The sequence below is a fragment of the Podarcis filfolensis genome (assembly GCF_964270895.1).
Source record: "Podarcis filfolensis genome assembly, chromosome: 14".
In the NCBI taxonomy this organism is placed as follows: domain Eukaryota; kingdom Metazoa; phylum Chordata; class Lepidosauria; order Squamata; family Lacertidae; genus Podarcis; species Podarcis filfolensis.
Window position 1 is genome coordinate 10,358,000 of NC_139616.1, and position 24,900 is coordinate 10,382,899.

The 24,900-nt window shown below is 42.4% G+C and overlaps 1 protein-coding gene across 8 annotated transcripts in view; it reads left to right on the forward strand.

The window, feature by feature from the left end:
• MYO5A (myosin VA) overlaps window positions 1-24,900 on the forward strand; it is a 128,163-nt gene that overhangs the window by 36,435 nt on the left and 66,828 nt on the right. For all 8 annotated transcript variants that reach the window (XM_083586125.1, XM_083586128.1, XM_083586130.1 and 5 more), the window contains exons 5-8: window positions 12,024-12,180; window positions 17,625-17,768; window positions 20,857-20,938; window positions 23,006-23,113. In XM_083586125.1, the coding sequence (XP_083442251.1) occupies window positions 12,024-12,180; window positions 17,625-17,768; window positions 20,857-20,938; window positions 23,006-23,113 (491 nt within the window). The remainder of the gene's footprint in view (window positions 1-12,023; window positions 12,181-17,624; window positions 17,769-20,856; window positions 20,939-23,005; window positions 23,114-24,900) is intronic.

A 24,900-nucleotide genomic window follows, 5' to 3' on the forward strand; every position in this document is an offset into this window, starting at 1 on the left:
AGCCAGGACCAGGGGAGAAGTCAAGATTTTTCCTTTGAGTATCTTTACATTCCCCTGTTCATGCTTAGTCATGGTTTGACTTGCGGAAGGGTAGGAAACCACACGGAGAAGTAGGACTAATCTGAAAAGTTATCTTACAGGCACCGTCCAGGGGTCCAGAGCCAGTGTGGTGTAGTGGTTAAGAGCGGTAGACTCGTAATCTGGTGAACTGGGTTCGCGTCCCTGCTCCTCCACATGCATCTGCTGGGTGACCTTGGGCTAGTCACACTTCTTTGAAGTCTCTCAGCCTCACTCACCTCACAGAGTGTTTGTTGTGGAGGAGGAAGAGAAAGGAGATTGTTAGCCTCTTTGAGACACCTTTGGGTAGTGATAAAGCGGGATATCAAATCCAAACTGTTCTTCTTCTTCTTTACCTTTATCTTTGACCTTTTTATGGTGTAACACCAGGAGCCAGCATGGCTGAGTGTTGGAGTAGGAGCAGGGAGGCTTAGGTTTGAATAGCTATTCTGCCATTAGGAAGGAAAATATGAAATAGGGTTTGGCTTGAATTAATCCGTGTTGGAGCAGCAATTAACCCTGCCATATCAAAGGCCTATCCTGTAATGTGCAATCTTTGTCATCTATTATTTTTCAGTCGATATCCTAGAATTTGATAACTATTGTTGAATTTGACAATTTTCACACATTCCTTCTACTGAGGGCAAATAGTTATAGCAGCTGGACATGGAAAGCCACTTTTAGCTGGGAATTGTGCCTAAGCTTCAGAATAAAGAGAAAATTAAATGAATTCACAACCATCTATACAATTTGCACTGGGCTAGGACTTCCGAGTTTGCTTTCTGTCTGATTTTGTAGCAGAGACGCTATGCAGACCCCTCATAGCGAGTTGCTTTCCACACAGACTGAGGTCAAATGTGGTTAGCATTGGAGCCTGAAGTTCATATGAGGTGCCCCGCTGGAAGCTGTTCACTGAGCATTAGCAGACTGTTGCAACAGTGACCTCAACGAAATAATCCTCAGGGAGTAACTTTCATCTTGCTGGCTCATTTTTTTTTTTTGTCCGGAATGCAATCTGTCATGATTTTGCAGATACTGATTATTTCCATTTGCATGTGTGCTTACCTTTGTAGAAAGTGTTTGTACATTATCAGTTGTTCATTCTGCACATTTCAGCTGTGTCTGTGAGTAGAATGTGGGAGAGGGAGAAATGATACACTGCCAAATGAAAATGCATACGGTTCCATAAAATCTCTCTTAGCACAGCCTTTCCCCAGTGTGGCACTGTCCAGTGTACTACAGCAATGCCCATCATCTCTGACCATTGTCCATGCTTGCTGGGGCTGAAGTCAGTTGCAGTCCACAACATGTGGAGGGCACCAGGCTGTGGGAGGCTGGCTTAGAGCTTTTATCAAGCATCTGGTGCATTTAAGCCATGATTGATTAATAGCCCTAAGGAGCTTCAGTCCTTCGTGTTGGAAGGGGCGCTACTAAATCCTTGACAGGTTTGATTCAGAAGCAGCTCTGGCTCGTTGCTCCAGATGTTATCAGTCTTTGTGGTCAGCAGTTTTTCCGGAGGAGTGGGCTTAAAATTAGGACATGTTTTTATAAACCTGTTACTACTGAAGTAAACCCCACTTATGCTAAGTAGCATGTGCTGTGTTTAGGGTTAGTGGTCCAAGTTTGATGCACCCTTAAATTATTCTAAAGCCCCAATCCAGTGGGAATTTCTCCTGTGCAGTCTCCATTGAAACGCTGGGGACAAATGTGGTCTTGCATGGCTCCCCCTTCATTTCAGTGGGTTGTGTAAGAGAACTGCTTTCTAAATTGTTGCATCTTGAAGAAAAAAAATCACCCGGGGAAATGTTGAGTGGATGAAGCTGGGTGTGTCAGATGGATGAACTACCCCTTTTGGATGAGGGGTGCTAGCTGCTGCTGGGTGTTTTGTTTTTTTGGAGGGGGACGGGTTCAGAATTTTTTTGTGCTTTAAAACATTATTCATTCTTTAAATGGAAATGTCACCAATGGAAAGGCTTTAAAAAAAAACTTAGACTGGGTGAATAAGTTCTCTAATTGAGGCCGTATATCACCAGCACCAGCCCAGCTATTGCTCAGCAATATTTTTTGCATTCTCCACTATAAAGTATTGCACAGTTGTACAGTTGTGCAGAAGATAAGATTAAGGGCAGGCATGATCGTTGACTCTATCTGAACAGTGGTCACACAGAAGATGGAGCAGACTTTAAGGGAAGCAGATTTTGGATAAATGCTAGGAGAAATTTCCTAATGGTATCGACAGGGGAAGAGACTAGATATCTTCAAATTCTGTGATTAAAACCATACTGAAACAAGGCACTCTGATCAGCCTGATCAGAGTCAGCTTTTTTCTGGTTCCCACTAGGTAATGTTAAAATACGCAGAGGAAAGTTAGTCCCAAGTTTGTAGAGTTCCATGCTTTCTGTACGGTGAGTTGTGTGAGCTGTCGTGTCTTAATCAGTGGTGTTTAACTGTGAGCTTTACTATCTTTTTAGCTTATTATTACAAAATAAATATCAATGGCTTTTACAAAAACTGCACAGAAAATTCTTTTAAAATTCTTTTATATACACCATCCAATAGATAAAAAGGAAAAAATACATGCAAGTACCAGATTGTACCTTAGTTAGGGCATTCGTTTTTATACATCACTTCTACATTGGAGGTGCTTTAAATTTATTTTTTTGTTAATACTATTAAGCACTTTCTAAAAAGATTAACCAAATTACTTTTTGTGCTATTACAGTGGTACCTCTGGTTACGTACTTAATTCATTCCGGAGGTCCATTCTTAACCTGAAACTGTTCTTAACCTGAAGCACCACTGTAGCTAATGGGGCCTCCCGCTGCTGCAGCGCCGCCGCTGTGCGATTTCTGTTCTCATCCTGAAGCAAAGTTCTTATCCCGAGGTACTATTTCTGGGTTAGCAGAGTCTGTAACCTGAAGCGTCTGTAACCTGAAGCGTCTGTAACCCGAGGTACCACTGTATCACAATTCTTTAGGTTATTTAAAATACAGTATGACTTGTGGTGCAAGTCTGTCATTCATACTACTTCTGGCCATTAAAAACAATAATATCACATTATACCAAATGCATGGAAATTCAGAAACTTATTCATAGCTGCTTCTAGGAGTTCTACTATGGACATACTTAATTCAAGCTCATGTATAATACCATTATACGTAATACCATTAGCGTAAGATCCTACAAAATACTTTCTTTATTGCTACCAATGATGTGGAGCATAGGTGACATACATAATTCATTGTTCTGTAGAGAAATCAATTTTGCATCTCCTTTCCTAGACAAGCTGTACATGGCAGTTTTGTGTAAGTGAACTTTATTGGTGGTGTGTGTTTTAGGAAACTGCTGATCAGCTCTGGCCAGTTTGCCTTGCAAATACTTTTTGAATTAATTGAAATGGTGGTTGTAACCTTTAAAACACAACATTAATATTAATATTTAAAAGAGGATTATACAAATTCATTGAAGACATGTCTATCAGTGGTTCCTAGCCGTGATGGCAACGCTCTGCCTCCATGTTAGAAGCAGTAATAACCCAATATCTCAAAATTAACCTGGCTAATCATAATGCTTACTGAGTGCTTTTGCATCTATCAATCTTATGACACCTGATAGCTAATGCATCCTCCCCACATCTCTGAAAGGAAGAGTACAACTTAATTATCCTATTTGGACCACAATTTATTGCACAGGCCAGTGCAAAAGGCAAAGCTTTCTTCTTGCTGTATAACGATGTGCAAAGATGTGGCTTAGGAACAATTAAGGATCTTAATGGTCAATTTTATGAAGAAGGTAATTGACAAGATCCCAAAAGTACTTTATAAGAATTATGTTCTAGAGGCAGTAGACTGGAAGACAAAGCAAGATAATAAATTGCAAGTTCAGACTTTTTTTGTTTGCAGAATGTTCATTAAAAACACCAGAAGAAAAGCAAGATGACAGGAGTGGAATGATAAGTGCAAATAACAGATTAGAAAATAGTACATCCTGTCTTCCTTCAAGATAGTAGGCATATAATTTGCTTGTTCATTACATTTTTTAACCCACTTCTTTCCAAGGAGCTAAAAATGAAGACACGCTTAAACTCTCCCCTGTTTCATTCTTGCGGTAACTTTCTGAGGTAGCTTAGGCTAAGAGATGGTGACTGGCCCAAGGGTCATCATAGTTAAACAAAGCATAAACTATGGAACTCGATCCCACAGGAGACAGTGATGGCCACCAACAAGGCAGTGATGACCTCCTCCTCCATATTACTATTATTATTGTTGTTGCTGTTATTATTATTATTATATTGCAGTTTATTACCTGCCTTTCACCCTAAGGTCCCAGGGTGTGTTACAGATTAATATTAATATTTAAAAGAGGATTAGACAATTCATGGAGGATAAGGCTATCAATAGGGATGCGGGTGGCGCTGTGGGTTAAACCACAGAGCCTAGGACTTGCCGATCAGAAGGTTGCCGGTTCGAATCCCCGTGACGGGGTGAGCTCCCGTTGCTCGGTCTTCCTCCTGCCAACCTAGCAGTTCGAAAGCACGTCAAAGTGCAAGTAGATAAATAGATACCGCTCCAGCGGGAAGGTAAACGGCATTTCCGTGCGCTGCTCTGGTTCGTCAGAAGCGGCTTAGTCATGCTGGCCACATGACCCGGAAGCTGTGCGCCAGCTCCCTCGGCCAGTAAAGCGAGATGAGCGCCGCAACCCCAGAGTCGGCCACGACTGGACCTAATGGTCAGGGGTCCCTTTACTTTTAAGGCTATCAATGGGTCCTAGTGGGTCCTAGGCGTGTTTATGCTCTGCCTCCATGGTCAAAGGCAGTAATGCTTTTGAATTAGTTGCTGGAAATGGCAAATGGGGATAGCGCTCTTTTTCTTGAGCCCACATTGAGAACAGGAAGCTGAACTAGGTGGGCCATTGGTGTGATCCAGTAGGCTCTCCTGAGCTTTGTAATTGAGTGGAGATTTGAACCTAGGTGTCCCTGAGCCTAGTCTGACACTATCACCATTGCACCACACTAGGGTTTCACACTCAGGCACTGACCAGCCTCCAAACTGCTTGGTTTCATCAGTGTTACCACATCATTTGTCTTCAGTTCATAGCCTTTCTCTTCTTCCTGATTTTAAAAGCGACAAGGAAGGATTTGGAAATACTGGATGTCTCAAGACAATTGTGACTTGAAAGGGCTTGAACAGCAGTACAGACTTCTTGAAAGAGCAGTGCAGTTGCCTTTGGAAAAACCTGTCGCTAGATTTTGCATATCTACCAGTTTTTTATGCCTTTAACATGTATCCATTTCCTTGCCTGCAATAAAATAAGATTGCCGTCCATCCAGTTGCTAGTTGCATGGTTGATGTCTTGTCTAGTCTTGCCTCCAGTTCCCACAGGTTTTGATGCTGGACTATCGCTGCATGCTTCCTATTGTGCTGAACACCCTTTCTATCAGTAGCTCATTCATAGCTATCCGTGGTTCTGTAACTCCTGGCTACCTTTGCTGGACAGAGGTTGAAAGCAAACTGGATCTCTGCCCACCAAGGCTCCACCCCCTTTTGGAGAACTTAGCTTCTTAAAAGGGCAGCCCTCTGATCTGAAGGCTCTCCTCCTCTGCACTATAGGATCACTCCTGTGCTGCTGTACCTAAGGGCAGGTACTGTGTAAGCCATTGGGTCCCTCAAGCTCAGGAGAAGACACCAGTGAAGTCTCCTGATCTCTAGCAGAAACTGGTCCAGCTCCTTATTTGGTGCCTATGCAACCTTTGACTCTGTGTCTAGATTGCTGCTGGGCTCAGAATTCATGCCACCAAGCTTGGCAAACTATCTATGACTAAGACTACAGGTATTCTATAACCTTAGATACTGAGAGGTGACTTCTGTGCAGTTTTTACTCATGAATCAATTCCAAAAATAATCACTTACAATTACAGTGGTACCTTGGTTTAAGAACAGCTTAGTTTATGAACAACTAGGATTAAAAACTCTGCAAACCCGCAAGTAGGTGTTTTGGTTTGTGAACTTTGCCTTGAAATAAGAACATGTTTTGCTTCCTGTTGAGTGTGTTCCATTTGTAAATTGAGTTCCCCACTGCTATGGGAAAGCACACCTTGGTTTAAGAATGCTTTGGTTTAAGAACGGATTTCTGGAATGGATTAAGTTAGTAAACTAAGGTACCACTGTATAGTCTTTGCTCTGATAAGTGATTATTAGAATCTGTGTGACATTATATCCTAAATATAAATATAATTAAATTGCCCTAGATTGTAGAATCGTGTCTCATATCACGAAAACTAGCTTTCTGAATAAAAATGACACTGAGTCTGGTGGCATGAAGCCTTCTAAGCCTGGACTGGGGGGCAAGTTCAAGTTCAGTCTACGAAAATGCACAATGAACTCCTGTCTAGCATAGAAATTCACTGCAGAATAGACAGCACCAGCTGATTCTGCTTATATAGAGGCTGTCTGTGCCAGGTACTTGCCAGAGGGTGTTATAATAGGCTGCATACAGGGAATTTAATAGTGTATTCTGCATAGCCCTAGTGAGAGAAAGTGTGTGTGTGTGTGTGTGTGTGTGTGTGCGGAGGTGGGGTGGGGGCCTATACTGATGTTAGTAAAGAGTGCTAATGTGCTTTGAAGGGACTACAGAGTGCCTATCAAATGTTTCCATTAGTAATATATAAATCCTTATCAAAATGACTTTTTAGGAAAGTTGTATTGCATTTAACCTAAGGGAAGAGCCATCTTGGAATACTAGACTTCCCTGTGCCCCAGCCTATTAAAAACTGATTGTAAGCATTGTGTATTCTAATAAGGTTTTGTATTGGGTATAATCCTTGTCTTGTGTATGTTCTCCTTCCCTTTTCACTCTTCCCCTTTTAAACATGGAGCAATTGTGTGTTTCCCCAGAGCCTATTATAATTAGTTGCCCCTACTTCTGCATTATTATTATTTTTCAACAAATCTGCCCTGGCATGTTTAACTTGAGATTGCATGCAATGCATTAATATGGGAAAAGTTGGAGCTGGTTTCAGACCTTCTGCGAGAGCTGATCTCAGGCTTGAACATGAAGTGGATGTCTTTACAAACCTTCATTCTGAAACCCCAACCTCTTAAGCCTGCATTTCAACATATATTGTGCATTTTCTCTTCCCCCTGCTTGTTGAAGACTTGCAGGAGAGAAGGAGCCGTTCACACCTCATGGAAAACTAACTTGTAAAAATACGTGCCATATTTCGCTGAGCTCTCTCCGTCACCAAGTCAACATCACATTGTTGTGCCATTCAGCTTTCCCAGGCTCCATAGAAACAGGTACTGGGGTCCAGCTAGATTTGTCTTTGGCATGCAGAAAGTCCTGAATGGGCATGCCAATTTCCTTTCTGATGTCTTGCTCTTCAAGGGATGTGTTGCATCTTACTTTGCCAAACCTTTATTAGGCATTGCAAGTATAGGCCATCATAAAACATCCGTATATAAAAAATTAAAATATATACAAATAAACAGCCATGTAAAATATATAATGATGAGGATTTTCGTTGGGATTTCTTCCCGCTCAATAGTGCCATTCACCACTTTAAGAGATACTATTGACAAAAACTCAGCCATCCTTACAGTTACTTCGGGGTTAATGTCAGACAGATAAAATCTGACATTTTCATTGTGCCATGATGTTAGACGACCCAAAAAATGGGATAGCACGCCTCTGTGTAGCTGGTTGTACAATAGACAGTAGAAAATGATAGGTTCTATAGTGTCCAGCACATTCAAAGAACATTCTCAATGTCTGTTATTTCTGGGGATGTTTAAATATCTGCCCTTGACAAAGGGGAAAACGTTCAGTCGGGCTAACATAAAGGTCCTGCGTTGGACTGGAATTATTAATTTTGAGATATTAGTGACCCTGTTATCTGTTGTATTTAAACCATAGAACTTGGGGGAGCAAAATTTATTTACAGCTGACTCGATGTTTTGTTTTCCAGTGTCCCTTAATTTGCTTTGAATATTGCAATAAATATATTGCTCAGTTGAATTATACAAGGGTTCCAAGTCAATACCAATAGATCTGATTTTGCTATGTAAGAATTGGAACCATCTGGATTTATAAGAGTCCTTAAGCAAGTCAGAGAGCAGACTCGGAAAGTTGGCAACGATAAAGGCAACACAACCAGTTTTTATAGTGCTAGCCCACACCCAATATTCCATCTTGTGTATACCTAGTTCTGTACACATCGTCTCATACTTGATTGAACTTGGGAGCCCCAGGATACGTCTCAAGAAACTTGAGTGTATCTTATCTCAGTCACTATTATATGCGTGCATCCATATTGGGATCCCAAAAAGTAGCTGGGACGACACTTTAGCTTGAAAATCTGAATAGCAGCTAGTATAAATTGGTTACCTTTCTGACAATAAAAGTGAGTTACTGCTGAGGAGGTACACTTTGCCTATGTTACAGCACATGTGCAGTGGTTTGACCAACCTGAGTTGCTCTGGAATAAAATTCCGAGATTTCTTTGCATCTTTACTTGCTGGATTTCTTGCCCTCTTATTTTCCATTTCTCTAATTTCCAGGGATTAGAGAAGACCAGAATTTTTGTCTTCTCATAATTTGTTGAAAGTTTATTGGCTTCACAATAGGAAACTAGGGAGAGTAAAAGATGTTTCTGACCTATCCTCGTCAGAGATAATAAGGCCTCCTCATCCGCATACAGTAAAAGTGGGACCAGACACGTTGCACCATGGTGTGTTGCAGCTTTTCTGGCCCCCTTGAAAACAGGCGTAGGGTCATGCTTAGGGTCAAGGTTTGTCCTTCAATTGCACACCAGTCTGCCTTAAATATGCATGCCAGTTTTAATTCTGATGTCTCTGTGTTCAAGGGGGATATCAAAGTGGATGTGGAAGGTTGAGCTGATACTCTCTTTATTGCTGATTGGCACTTCTTCTTCTAGCTACTTCTTACATTTAAAATTGCTCCAATTCCCAAGGAAGTCAGTGGAGCATAAACACGGAACTGTCTTTCAGTTACACTTATTTCATTGGCTTCCACTGACTTCTGCTGGATTGGACCCCTCCTCCTGCAGTGAATGGACTGGCAAGAAAATAGCTAGCTGTACTTCTGCTCCCTTTGCTCCATCACATTGCTTCATCATAGCCTCATATATCTTCTGAAATATGACAAAAGAATACATATTGCTGTCCACCTCATTGTCACTAGGGTTGAACATTGGTCCTGCGTGCAGCCCAAATTCAAAGAGAATGTAGGTGATTCTTGTGATGTTTTCACATGCTTGCCAGAAGAAATATCAACAACCTCAGATATGCAGATGACACAACCTTGATGGCAGAAAGTGAGGAGGAATTAAAGAACCTTTTAATGAGGGTGAAAGAGGAGAGTGCAAAATATGGTCTGAAGCTCAACATCAAAAAAACGAAGATCATGGCCACTGGTCCCATCACCTCCTGGCAAACAGAAGGGGAAGAAATGGAGGCAGTGAGAAATTTTACTTTCTTGGGCTCCATGATCACTGCAGATGGTGACAGCAGTCATGAAATTAAAAGACGCCTGCTTCTTGGGAGAAAAGCAATGACAAACCTAGATAGCATCTTAAAAAGCAGAGACATCACCTTGCCAACAAAGGTCCGTGTAGTAAAAGCTATGGTTTTCCCAGTAGTGATGTATGGAAGTGAGAGCTGGACCATAAAGAAGGCTGATCGCCGAAGAATTGATGCTTTTGAATTATGGTGCTGGAGGAGACTCTTGAGAGTCCCATGGACTGCAAGAAGATCAAACCTATCCATTCCTAAGGAAATCAGCCCTGAGTGCTCACTGGAAGGACAGATCCTGAAGCTGAGGCTCCAGTACTTTGGCCACCTCATGAGAAGAGAAGACTCCCTGGAAAAGACCCTGATGTTGGGAAAGATTAAGGGCACAAGGAGAAGGGGACAACAGAGGACGAGGTGGTTGGACAGTGTTCTTGAAGCTACTAACATGAGTTTGACCAAACTGCAGGAGACAGTGGAAGACAGGAGTGCCTGGTGTGCTCTGGTCCATGGGGTCACAAAGAGTCGGACACGACTAAACGACTAAACAACAACAAAGCTTCTTGAGTCAGATCAGGGACTTCCTAAAGCTCATCCCTTCACTTCCTTCTCTCCATGGTGGAGGGGAGAAAGAATTTAGTGGTGGCAGTCATCAGGTCAAGGTGCTGTTAGCTTTCTCCCATTGATCCTGGCCTGCCAGTGCATATTTCTAATTGTCACACTGGAAAGAACAGTTGCGTGGATTATTTCTACATGTGGGAGAATCTCCCACTGGCCCCTCCTAGTGGTGCAGCAGTTAAACTGCTAGCACAGTTTTACATCTGGTATGGTTTGAAATTGGATGGGGGACTCACCGTGTGTTAAGATTCCTGTACTGCAGGGGGTTGAACTAGATGGCCCTTGGGGTCTCTTCCAATTCTACAATTTTAGTTGCTTAATAGTAATCAGAATGAGAAGGAAAAAACCCATCTGGTGCAGCGTTTCTCAGACTGTGGGTTAATAGCCCTTAGTTCCCTTTCAGATGGGCTTCAGCATTTCAATCCATCCCTCACCCATGGAATGATAGAATTGAAGAGTTGAAAGGGACCACAAGGGCAGTGTTAAAAACTGAGATATGAAAGCTAGGAGCTAAATAGCACCTTAAACCTAGGTTATGGGTGCAACAACAGAATGTCTAAGCACGCTTTTTATAACAAGTATACAGAGCTGAAAATGAATAACCTGCAGCTAAAATATTATGTTCATTTTTCACATGGTCTAGTCCTTCACCTACCCACCCCCCTAATATTCTTAAAAGGGTCTCTTCTCCAGTCTTCAGAGAGTAGCTGGAAGTGGGGAGGCAGAAAAAGGTCCTCCTCTCCTTCCACTTTGCAGTTTTAATTTGAAAACTTATGCGCAGTACTGTGCCCAGAGCTCAGAAACTGCTCGCGCTAATGAAATTACTGGTCACAAAATGCACCTAGAACAGTGGGAGTTTTGAACACTGCACAAGAGTCACCTACTCCAACCCCTTGCAATGCAGGAATTTTTTGCCCAATGTGGGGTTCGAACCCACAACCCCGAGATCTGGAATCTCATGATCTACTGACTGGGCTATGCCAGCCTCAAATGCCATGGAGTTTTCTGTCTACATGGAAGTGGGAACAAGGATGTTGCATGCTAAGTTGAAGAGGAGGAGAGGGAAAAGAGAGAAGGAAAGAAAGGAAATGGTCAGAGTGTGCAGCCAAGTGTGAGGGAATGAAAAGAGAGAGAAAGAGAAAGATGGCGTCAAAAGGGGCATGATGAGCTGAGGGAGAGGATAAAGAAGCAATTTCCAAAGGCGGATGTCAGTGTTTGCCAACTGATTATGTCAAACTCTGCCTCCATCTGTTGCCATTCTTTGACTGGCTCTGCCCTTGCAGTCAATTTATGACCAGTGGTCCTCAGTAATTTTCAGCAGTCCTCAAGTGGACCCTGGGGAGTTTGAGAACCCCTGATATCTAGGATATTGAGGGCAGTTGGAATGCAGCTTTTTGTTTTAATGCTGAAATACATATTTTGTTCAAAGATTAAAATACAAAAGTATTCTTTCTTGCATAGTCTCATGTCTTGAATAGGAAAAAAGCTCTACCCCTGCATTTCTTGTAGATTCATACAACTGAGTTACTGATTTGCTATCTTTGATGAAATGTTTTGATGCTTTGTATAAGGAACTTTTGAATGCAAAATATTGCTATTCCAAGTTCCATATGAGACACACCTGTACATACGTTTGTTTGTTTGTTTGTTTGTTTGTTTGTATGTAAACAAGCTCTTCTCCTTTGAAGTAACATTTATACAATTTTTAGGCTTCTACTTTCTTAGATTGTGTCTTCTTTGCACGTTGTCCCAAACACGATATGCACGTCCGAGTCAAGATGGATGAACATTAATACAACAGAAACTGATTTGTTTCCATTTCAGAGATGAACGGAACCAGTCAATTATTGTAAGTGGAGAATCTGGAGCTGGAAAAACAGTCTCTGCTAAATATGCTATGAGATATTTTGCCACTGTAAGCGGGTCTGCAAGTGAAGCTAATGTCGAAGAGAGAGTATTGGCTTCCAATCCTATAATGGAGGTAAGACCAGGAACATGGTTACTTTAAGTCTAATGGAGGGTTCTTTTGCTAGCTGATTTGCCTTTGCTAAAGTGAAGCCAGGGGTTTGCAGGGAAATGTTGGTTGTCAAGGTAGTTTTATTACAAATGGAAGATAATAACCCCACCCTAGCCTTGAAATATGGCGGGTCGAACTGTTGGCCTTTAGCTGGAAGAAAAGGAAATGATAAAAATGATAAAAATATTTCAGGCAATATTCACTTCACCGAATAGTATTTTTTAAAAGCTGAACATCACCTTTGGGTGCTCCCCTTTTTCTTGTTCATTTGCATCCTTCTAAAAAGTGAAGAGGAATCAGGAGCAGGAGCACTGGGGAGAGAGGATTGGGAGAGCGAAGGGGAAGAATCCGAGGGCAGCGTAGGGGAGTATGACAGTGGCCCGAGAGATTCCATGAGCTTCTCCAGCGAATCAGAAGATTCCCAGAAGGGGGCGCCGATGGTCAGGGCAAGGGGGGTCCCAGGGGGGACGCACCAGAAACAAGGAGCCAGAGGGGAACCCGAAAGCAGCAGTGGAGGATCAGGACCAGTTTCCCCACCAGAGCGTAGTGGGGGGGAGGAGTCACATGTGTCAGGAGCAGTGTCTCCTCCAGAGAGGGAGTCAGGGCTGACCACGCCTCCAACGGAGGGGAGGTCAGTTGCAGCTAGCCCCCCCGATGGGGGAAGCAGTGACAGCAGCAGTGGAACGGTCAGGAGGAAAGCTGCTGGCTGGGCGCGCGCGCCAAGTTCAAATGTGCAGGCGCGCGGAACAGCAGGAGACCCGGATGGGGAACCAGCTCCTAAAGCCCGCCGGAGGGAGGGAGAAGGCTCAGGGGAATCAGCGGGAGAAGAGGCTAGAAAGGGCGGAACCCCGGCGGGCAGGCGGACCCAGAGGAGGAAGGAGCAGCGGAGAAGGTGGAGCAAGGCTAGAATCTTAAATTGGTGTCAAGGGGGAGGAGACTCAGACGGAGCATCAGTGGTCTGACACTTTAGACGTGGGGCTGCGCGCTGCGGCTCTGGAAGTGAAACTGAACTTCAATAAAGACTTTTATACTTAACAACGAAGCAGCGTTGGTCCTTTGTGAGCTGGGACCTAGGGTAGCTCTGACAAGCGGGTAACACAGTGAGTGACTAATTCTTTCTAATCCGAACTTCAGAGAATGAATGTCTGCTCATATAGTTATCATTTACCAGAATTTCCATGTGCTGTGAAATAAGGAGTGGGTTTGAAGCTTACGCATCGCCCCAACCCCCACTCCATATTTTATTTGTTTTATTTTAAGATGGGATGTCCCTGTCCCTGGCACTCAAACCTTACTTCTTAGTGTATGACCCTTAGTCCTAATCTCATAATACATACAAATCTTGCAGGGTGAATATCCTCTGAATAGCCCTGGCGCTAGACAAAGACATTTTAGGGAGGTACCTAAACAATGCCTTTCAGCAATATAATAATATTTTGGAGTTACACAAGCCTCTGAAAAAGAACCCTATTTAATAGAATGTTGCACTGTACTGTATTAAACTTTTATTTGTAGTTCTTAATTGCTTTTCTATTTTAAAAATACCAAAAGTGACATATAACATTAAAATCATGTCCTAAAGCATGTTGTAGTTGTCTTGGCAGAAAGATGGTATAGATAGAAAAACAATAAAAGCATTAAGTAATTGACAACAAGCATCGTGATCATGCTAGTTAAGCTGAAATTCATTCCATATGGTCTGGTATGGAATTAAATTTAGAGGAATGTCATAATTATAAACAAATTTCATGGGAATTGTTGACGTTGAATGAAGCTCCCTTTCTCCCTTGGTAATTTTAAAAAATATACCTTTTCCTTGTTCTAAGCATTTCTTGAAAAGAAAAAAAGCGGAGATGACACTGTCTGCCCTAATGCAACTTTGGCACAGTTTTTTTTAAGTATTCAGAGATAAGGTAATTTTGCCTGGTTTGCTGTGTTGTGTGACATTTCCAAATAATATTACTGAACACTTATTGGTACCAAATGCACTAACAAATGGGCATATATTTTCATTCTTGTAGCGTGATACAGCATTTTTATGGGGATAGTTCTAGGAAACTTGCAAAATACTGTTTGTAGACCTGTAGAGCTGTTGCTAAATTTTGTCTCCAACATACAAGAAACCACTGAGAACTATTTTGAAGGTAATTTCTGTAGGATTTGCAGTGTACAATTCCAGTTCTCATCTCCTTTACTCTCACTTCAACCCTGTGAAATGTTGATTATGTTGCAAAAGGCACACCCAGAGCTTTGAGCCTGAGAATCGCATCCCTTTTTACTAGGCCAGAGATTGGGGAACTTGGGGCCCTCCTGTTGCTGTTGGCCGTCAACTCTCACCATCTCTGGCCATTGATGGGGCTGACGGGACTTGTAATACTACGACATCTGGAGGGTTACAGGTACAAAGGCACGGAATGAGTAATTCAGTGCATTAGGAACATAGGAAACTTATACTGCATCAGATCACTGGTTTATTTGTCTCAGTACTGTCTAGATCAGAGCTTTCCAAACTGTGTGTCACGACATGTTAGTGTGTCGGCTGCAGCATGTAGGTGTCGTGTGAATGCTTCCCGGACTCCTCCTGGCGTTGGAAAGGGGTTAGTTTAACCTCTGGTTTGCTAGTAAAACTGACTTACCGTGTTGCAAAATGATGCATGTCTAAAAGGTGTGTCACCAACATGAAATGTTTGGAAAGCTCTGGTCTAGACTGATTTGCAAAAGCTCTCCAGGATTTCAGACGGAGGTCTCTCCCAGTCCTATCCAGAGATAGGAGGCGGAAGGCTGAACTTAGGAGCTTCTGTGTACAAAGCAAATGCATTCCCACCAAGCTATGGTCCTTACAAAGATGTCCCCACTACTTCAAAAGTCTTATATTTAACCAATTTGTGTCATATTATGCTTCTTGTGATATGCTGCCCCCTGCAACTCCGATGTGACAGGTGCAGGAATAAGGCAAGTGGCTTAGAAAGTAGAATAGAATATCATTTATTACGGCCATAGGCCCATACAGGTAAAAACAACACATAAATAACAGCTTGTGCCGTAAGGAGAAAAAAAAGCAATCGCTAAAACACTACTATAACAATAAAATACTATAAAATGGAAAGGCATACTACGCCTTAATTAGCTTGTAGAGCTCCTTGGCGTCGCTTTTGGGAAAGGACAGCAACTAGGAACCTAGCCACCTTCAGGGTCGTGTGGGTATCCTTGTCCTGCAAGATTTGGGCAAGGTGGAATTTTGGTGGGGTACCCTCTAGTTTCTGTATGATTGATCCCAACAAATTTGCCCGTAGCACATTAAACAAGGGGCAAGTGAACATAATGTGCTGGAGCGACTCCGGCGACACCTTATCACATTCGCACACGGCGGGGGCTTGACCCTTTGAGAACCTATGTCTCAGGACATTGGAGGGAAAAACGTTAAACCTCGCTTTGGTGAAGGCCAGTCTATGTGCAACAGTCGAAAGGGAGGAGAGGTATGATGGAACGCAGTAAGTTAAAGTGATACCAATGTTCTGGGGCGAACAAACACCTCCCCCCAGCGTATAATTTCGCTGTAAATCGATGTCATCCAGTCTTTGGCGGATCAGTCTCTGAGCAGTGATTTGGTCTAGTTTTAGGGAATCTGAGGGAGAGATTCCATAACTCAGGAGTTTGGCATGAATTCTGCTAGTCCAAAGGCTGGAGAATTCATCTCGCCATAAGCATTGGGCAAGGTAATGGTTTGGTAATCTATGCCACAATGATAACCAGTAATTGAAGACTTGCTTCCACAGGCAAGTTTCTAGGGATGCGACCTTCAATTCTAGTCGCATGGCTGCGTTGCTTACGCACAGGGGGAGCATTAGGAGCCGACGTAGGAATTGGCTTTGCAGAGTCTCAAGGGGAGCAAGATCTGTCATCACGGCCCAGAGCGGGGCAGCATAAGCAAGCACGGCAACCACTTTTGCCTTGAACACCTTTAGGGCCGAGGGAACATGCAAAGCTCCGTCCGAAAAGAAGAATCGGAGGAGCGCATATGACAAGGTTTTGGCCTTATTAAGTAGGTGTTGAATGTGAGCTTTCCACCCCAAATTGTATTGAAAAATGACTCCTAGGTATTGAAATTTTAGGACTTGCTCTATTTTTGCCCCACCAAGCTTCCATTTGTATAATCTCCGGCTTCTGGAGAAGATCAGGATCTGGCTTAGAAAGTAGTATTAGTTTGTGGATTTGTGCCATAGAGTGCCACTAACATGCAGGTAGTTGCAAGAGAAATACATGTAGGAAACTCATCTTAAGAAAAGGGACTTTTCTGCTGCTGTCTATATGTTTTTTAATGAATTGCTTTCATATTTACTGCTACTTTATCTTCCCACATAAAGAGGTCTGCTTGTGTCTGTAAATGACATGGTTGCATTTATTAATGTATTTTTGAGGAGAGGAGACATTATTCATGAAATTAGGGCTGCAAACTGAACAACTATTATTATTATTATTATTATTAATAATAATAATATCCTGCCTATCCAGCTGGGCTGCCCCAGCCACTTTGGACGGGTTCCAACATATATTAAAACATTGCACATTAAAAGGCTTTCCTTTACAGGGCTGCCTTCAGATATCTTCTAAAGGTTATATAGTTACTCATCTCCTTGACATCTGATGGAAGGGTGTTCCACATGGTGGAATAATTAGATTAAATTTTCTTAATCGTATGAGTTTACTCAGTTAATGGAATGATGTACTGATTAAATGTATATATTGGTAAAAACAATAGTTCTAGAGTAAGAAGCATTTCTTTTTAAATAATGCATGCATGTGTCAAAGCAGACTTATCTTGGAAGTATGTTTCTGAGAAAAAAGGGTGGAACCTGCAGTTTTCATAAGTACTTGGTGTGTTTTTTTAACTGCTTGATGAATCCGGCACACATTTTTAGTCCATTAAATTAAAATAAGTTTTAGCTAATTAAGTCATGTAGCCAATGATTATATTAAACATCACAGCCAGAGTGAAATTCCATATTTAATAGTCAATAGGCTTCATTTGTGGTTCAGGTAATTTCTTGTAATGTAATTCAGCCACCTCCTCTAATGCTGCAGGTAGGTTCTTAACCGGGAAAGCTGAATATTGACTGCCTCCTCTCCCCCTTTTCCTTTCCTTTCCCCCTTCACTCTGGTTTTATTATTGTTTGGTTTTTTGTTGTTATTGCTGTGTTTGTTGTATTGATATAAACAAACAACTCCCCCCCAAAAAAACTACAAAATCTTAAATTTAAAAAACTGTGCAAAATAAGGAAAACTGTGCAATCCTTTGCATGTCCACTCAAAAGTAAGCCTCATTGAGTTCAGTGGGACTTACCCCCAGGTAAGTGTGTATAAGGTTGCAGCCTCAAATTGTTAATCCCTCTTTGTTTTCCCTCTCACAGTCTATTGGGAATGCCAAAACCACACGGAATGACAACAGTAGCCGCTTCGGAAAGTACATCGAAATAGGTTTTGATAAAAGGTTTCGAATCATTGGTGCCAACATGAGAACTTACCTCTTAGAAAAATCACGAGTGGTATTTCAGGTAAAATGAATACAAATTTGTTTTTGCTTGTCCATGTGGGAGTTCCATTGTGAGTCGATACATGATGGCATGCTTACATAACCTAGCATCCATGGAGGGCAAGGAATGGTTGCTTTGGAAATATTGAACAATAATGTGTCATGTCCAGCTACTTAATGCAGAATCACTGCACATCCATCTAGCATAGTTAGGAGAAACAATTAGTTCCTTAGCAATGTGATGTTATTGAGAAAGAGAGAGAGAGATAACAAGGATTTTACTCCTTGAAAGCTGAACTATTTTGCCAGACCAGGAACTGTGTTTCAGTTCATGCAGCTAGGGGAAATGAGCAGAAACAAGAACATTTTCCCTCCACTTCAGCTATACTACAAGGGGTAGAGGGAGTGTTCAGGCAGTGTGTACGTCCTGAAAGACTAAGGAAGAGATGGATAACCTGTGACGCTAGATGTTGGTGGACTCCCAATTCCCATCTTGCTGGGGCTGATGAAGGTTGAAGTGCAACAAAATATGGAGGGCCACAGGTCCTCCATCCGTGGACTAGGAGAAGGAGGAGGAGGAGGGTTCCGTACAGAAATACTGAGGGTGACATCCCCTCCCTCCCCTTCTCCATCATCTCCAGTTCCTCCATATGGGATACAATGGGAGGCTGATAAATCCTGCAGTTTGTACCTGTTAATCCAGAGAAAAGAAACCTGTGACCGTCCAGACGTTGTTGGATTCCAGATCCCATCAGCCCCAGTAATCAGGGATGATGGGAGTTGTAGTCCAACAACATCTGGAGGGCTATAAGTTTCCCTTCATTACGTTAATTGACAGCTGGTGACCTTTTTCCTTTAGAAAGCTTGCAGAGCAAATGAAATAAGGGAAGTATTTTGCTGAATTAATATATGTTTGTCCCTGGAGAGTTTAACATTATCCCTATTACTCCAGTGTCCATTCAGTTAATAATAATAATAATAATAAATTTTATTTATATCCCGCCCTCCCCAGCCGAAGCTGGGCTCAGGGCGGCTAACAACAATCAAAATAATCCAACATTCTAAAAACATTCATTATAAAATTAATTAAAATCAAATTAAAATCAAATTAATGGCAACCATTAAGCAAAATTCTGTGCAGATTGCCAGAGGAGGGGGTCAGGCTGCGCCCTGACCAAAGGCCTGGTGGAACAGCTCTGTCTTGCAGGCCCTGCGGAAAGATGTCAGGTCCCGCAGGGCCCTAGTCTCTTGTGACAGAGCGTTCCACCAGATTGGAGCCGCGGCCGAGAAAGCCCTGGCTCTAGTTGAGGCCAGCCTAACCTCTCTGTGGCCTGGGATCTTCAGGATGTTTTTATTTGCAGACCGTAAATTTCTCTGTGGGACATACCAGGAGAGGCGGTCCCGTAGGTATGAGGGTCCTAGGCCGTATAGGGCTTTAAAGATTAAAACCAGCACCTTAAACCTGATCCTGTACTCCACCGGGAGCCAGTGCAGCTGGTAGAGTACCGGATGAATATGATCTCGCAGCGAAGACCCCATAAGGAGTCTCGCCGCGGCATTCTGCACCCGCTGGAGTTTCTAGGTCAGTCTCAAGGGCAGCCCCACGTAGAGCGAGTTACAATAATCCAGTCTGGAGGTGACCGTCGCGTGGATCACAGTGGCTAGGTCAGGGCGAGAGAGCTAAGGAGCCAACTGCTTAGCTTGGCGGAGATGAAAAAATGCCACCTTTGTTATAGCTGTAATCTGCGCCTCCATAGAGAGGGAGGTATCGAAGATTACCCAAACTCTTAACGGATGGTGCTGGCACTAATTGCACCCCCGCAAGAGATGGGATTGCCCCCTCAATCCCATATCGCTCCGTCCCAGCCAGAGGACCTCTGTCTTCAAAGAATTTAACTTCAACCGGCTCCCACGTAACCATCCAGCCACAGCTTCCAGACATCTGGTCAGTGTGTCTGGGGCCAAGTCAGGATGGCCATCCATCAACAGATAGAGTTGGGTGTCATTGGCATACTGATGGCAACCCAGCCCAAAACTCCGGAAAAGCTGGGCGAGGGGGCGCATAAAGATGTTAAAAAGCATCGGGGAGAGAATCGCACCCTGAGGCACTCCACACACCAAGGAGTGGCGCGATGACAATTCCCCCCCAAGCGCCACCCTCTGTCCCCGACCAGAGAGAAACGAGCGCAGCCATTGGAGGACTGTGCCCTGGATCCCCACGTCGGCAAGGCGGTGGTCTAGGAGTTCGTGATTGACCATGTCAAAGGCTGCTGACAGGTCTAGAAGAATCAGCAGCCCCGACCCGCCTCGATCCAGCTGCCTGCGGAGATCATCTGTTAGAGCGACCAGAGCCGTCTCGGTCCCATGACCAGCGCGGAAGCCGGACTGGAATGGATCGAGAGCCGATGTTTCATCCAGAAACCTACCAAGCTGTTCAGCAACCGCTCTCTCAATCACCTTACCCAGGAATGGAAGATTCGAAACCGGGCGGTAATTGGATAGATCTAAGGGATCTAATGATGTTTTCTTTAAGAGCGGACGCACCACTGCCTCCTTCAGTTCCCCTGGGAATATCCCGGTGCCAAGGGACAAATTGATGATATCACCCAGGGGGGCCCGCACCTCGTCTGGACACGCTCTAATCAGCCAAGACGGGCATGGGTCAGGAGGACAGGTGGTGGGCTTTCCAGCTCGGAGGAGTCTGTCCACATCGGCTGGGGATATCCGGTCAAAGTGGTCCAATACTGGACCCGAGGACAGTCGAGGGGCCTCCAGTTCCTTTATTGTATCCAAATTGGCAGGGAGGTCATGGCGGAGCAACAGGACCTTCTCTGCAAAAAAGCTCGCAAATGCCTCACAGCTGTGTGTCAAATTGTTATTTAAATTTGGCTGTCCTTCAAGGGATGTTAAAGACCTAATTATACTAAATAATTGCGCCGGGCGAGAGCTAGCGGAGGCAATGGAGGCTGAGAAGTAGGACTTCTTAGCGGCCTTCACTGCCATCTCGTAGGTTCTTCATTAAAGTACAAAATGGAATCATCCGTGTGTGTGTGTGTGTCTATAAAGGTATTTATGTGTTTATAGATATCTTTTATTTCATTTTATTATAGGCAGAAGAAGAGAGAAATTATCATATCTTCTACCAGCTCTGTGCTTCTGCAACGTTACCTGAATTTAAAACTTTGCGGTTAGGTATGAATGCACATCTGCTCCATTTAATTATTCACATGACACGTTCCAAAGTAACATCACTGTGTTTTGAGTAATGGGTTTTAAATAACTGCTTAAGTTTCTATAAATATGCTTTTTGAAAATAGAGCACACTAAATTGCAAATCTATAAAGGTGAATGAAATTTCCTTCTGGGTGTGTTACATGCTGCTGATATATTTGAGCACACAGTGTTGTAGTTAGTATTATATTGCTTATTATGGCTAAATTAAAACACAGGGAGGCAAAAACAAATAAACCCCTATTCTGTAACAGAAAATCTTCATTTGAAACATTGCTTTAAATTTCCTTTTAAAACTTGAGTTGTTGCTGTTGCTGCTACCATTGTTATTACCATTGATTTATTAATTGCCTTCTAAACCACTTAAGGTAAATCTCAAGGTGATTTACATATAAAATAATTAAAAATAGTTAAAAGCACAAAACAACAAGCACATTTAAAATAAGACCAAAATCCTAGCAAATGGACATTCTTGCAATAGCAGACATCTCTCTCTCTCTTTTTTTATACATTTTTATTGGTTTTTCAACACATATTAAAAGACAATACAACACAATACATAAACAAACAAACATACAAACGCGTATAATTTCTTGACCTTTTTTTTCTTAAACCTTCTTTCAGCGACTTCCCCATACCTCCCCTTTCTGCATCCCTGTTTTAAATCTTTCCAGCAACCCCTAATTTCAGTTACTTGTAGCACTTTCTTTAAATCCTTTTTCTCATATCCAATTGTTTGTCACTGCAATTCTATTTTGCATTACCCAAGACATTTTAACACTCATTAATTTTACAACAGTTCTTAAGATAAACTTTAAATTTCTTCCAATCTTCTTCCACCGTCTCTTTCCCTTGGTCACGGATTCTGCCAGTCATCTCAGCCAGTCCCATGTAGTCTATCACCTTGGTCTGCCATTCTTCCAATGTGGGTAGCTCTTGTGTCTTCCAATACTTTGCTAAGAGTACTCTTGCTGCTGTTGTAGCATACATAAAAAACGTCCTATCTTTCCTTGACACCAATTGGCCTACCATGCCCAGGAGGAAGGCTTCTGGTTTCTTCACGAAAGTGCATTTAAGCACCTTTTTCATTTCATTATAAATCATTTCCCAGAAGACCTTGATCCTTGGGCACGTCCACCAAAGGTGGTAGAAAGTACCTTCAGTTTCCTTACATTTCCAACATTTATTATTGGGTGTATGATAAATTTTTGCAAGCTTGACTGGGGTCATGTACCACCTATAGATCATTTTCATAATGTTCTCTCTTAAGGCATTACATGCCGTAAACTTTATACCGGTGGTCCATAACTGTTCCCAGTCAGCAAACATAATGTCATGACCAATGTCTTGTGCCCATTTAATCATAGCTGATTTAACCGTCTCATCCTGTGTATTCCATTTCAACAGCAAGTTTTACATTCTTGACATATTCTTAGTATTGGGTTCCAAAAGCTCTGTTTCTAATTTTGACCTCTCCACCTGGAAGCCAATTTTCCTGTCCTGTTTAAAAACTTCATTTATCTGGTAATAATGAAGCCAGTCTCTTACTTTGGACTTCAATTTCTCATAACTCTGCAATTTCACTTTTCCCTCCTCATGTTCTATAATTTCCCAATATTTTGGCCATTTGGATTCCATATTAAGTTTTTTCACTTCCTTAGCTTCCATTGGTGACAACCACCTAGGGGTTTTGTTTTCCAACAAGTCTTTGTACCGAATCCAAACATTATATAATGCTTTCCTAACAATATGGTTTTTGAAACCTTGGTGGGTTTTAACCTTGTCATACCATATATATGCATGCCAGCCAAATCTGTTATTGAACCCTTCCAAATCCAAAATATCTGTGTTTTCAAGAAGCAGCCAGCTTTTCAGCCAGCAAAAAGCCGCTGATTCATAATACAGCTTTAAGTCCGGCAGGGCAAACCCCCCTCTTTCTTTTGCATCAGTTAGTATCTTAAATTTTATTTTGTGGAATGCATTTCTTCTTTGTATGTAAAGATACTTTTGCTTGCTTTTTTATATTAGGAAATGCAAGCTATTTCCACTATACAAAGCAAGGAGGCAGTCCAGTCATTGATGGAATTGATGATGCTAAGGAGATGATGAACACCAGGCGGGCTTGCACTTTGTTGGGTAAGTCCTGGAAGCACATGAATTTCTTCAGGACTTTGAAACGGGGGCTGTTGTGCCTAGTAGTACATTATTACCCACAGCATTAACACTTACAAACTGCTGTGTTTCACCATGCCAGTGGCATGCAAGCAGTTGGATGCTTCAGTGGATGTGCATTGAGAAGCCACAGGAGATGTATTTTAAGTAAGTTTGAGCATTTCTGCCTTTTTATTGGGTAAATAAAATACCCCTTTATGAAGCATGAATTTCTGAACCAGCTTGTGGCAGGCTCTATCCGTCTGCCTATCTGTCTAACTATCTGTCTATCTATCTGTGTATCTATCTATCATCTATCTATCTATCTAATCTATCATCTATCTAATTTGTACACCACCCTTCAGCCAAAGATCACAGAGTGGTTTACAACATATTTATTGGGAAGCTTATTATCCCAGCTCTTCATACAAAGGTTCAGGGCAGCTTCCAGCATAACCAGCACAATCCTGTATGTTTATGCACCACAGAATTCACTGGGGCTTTCACCCAGATAAGTGGGAATAGAATTGGAGTGCAAAACAGTATTTAATAATAAACAGAAGAAATGGAGACAAATCTTTTTCAGGCATTGGGCTAACCTAGGGATGGAGAACCTTGGGCCTACAGAAGTTGTTGGACTACAATGCCAATAAACCCCATCCAGCATGGACAATGGTCAAGGATGATGGGAGTCGAGCAACAGGTTCCCCATCCTTGCTCTAATGATCCTTTCTTGAATTCATTCTAGTATGTGTGTTTAGACTAGAGACCTGTAGCCAATGATTTCGTTAGTTCAAATCCATTTGTAAAATTCAGCCTCTCCCTATTTCTTGGCCTACCTGTCCTCTGTTTCTTGGGCTGTAATCCCATACAGTGGTACCTTGGGTTAAGTACTTAATTCATTCTGGTGGTCCGTTCTTAACCTGAAACTGTTCTTAACCTAAAGCGCCACTTTAGCTAATGGGGCCTCCTGCTGCTGCCGCGCCACCAGAGCACGATTTCTGTTCTCATCCTGAAGCAAAGTTCTTAACCTGAAGCACTATTTCTGGGTTGGTGGAGTCTGTAACCTGAAGCGTATGTAACCTGAAGCGTATGTAACCCGAGGTTCCACTGTATTTCCCAAAGCAACCTCGTCCGCTTCCTTCCTAAGAAGCACATACAGCCTTTCCTATTCTTTCATTCTGTGTGTCCACATTCCTGACAGGTTTACCATGAACAGTGAAAATATTTGTGACATAAATGACATCACAGCAAGCCGGCCAATGAGAGACAGGTGACAGACACAGTGTTGTGAGCAATTTGGCCAATTTTATGTATGTAATTTAGTACCTGATAGACATATCTTCCTTTCCAAACCTCTCGTATTTTAATTAGCATTCAGACTTACTTATTGTATTTCTGGTTATGAGTAAAAAAGTTTTGTACTTTTTGTGTTGAGTTTTGATGTTTCTTCTCTCTGTTGTCATGCTGGCTTGCTCTTAAGATCTTCAGGGGACCCTTTTTTTAGTTGCATTTTCTTTTTTATCATACAGGGCCTGGTCTTTAATTTAGGCATTTAATAAATGTAAGACAGTGTTCTGGGTTCTACATGTTAACTGGGGAATACACATGTACAGTGGAACCTCAGTTTTCGAACGTAATCCGTTCCAGAAGACCATTTGATTTCCAAAATGTTTGAAAACCAAAGCATGCATTTTCAGAAGCATTTACAGTGGTACCTCGGGATGCGAACGGGATCCGTTCCGGAGCCCCGTTCGCATCCTGAACAGAAC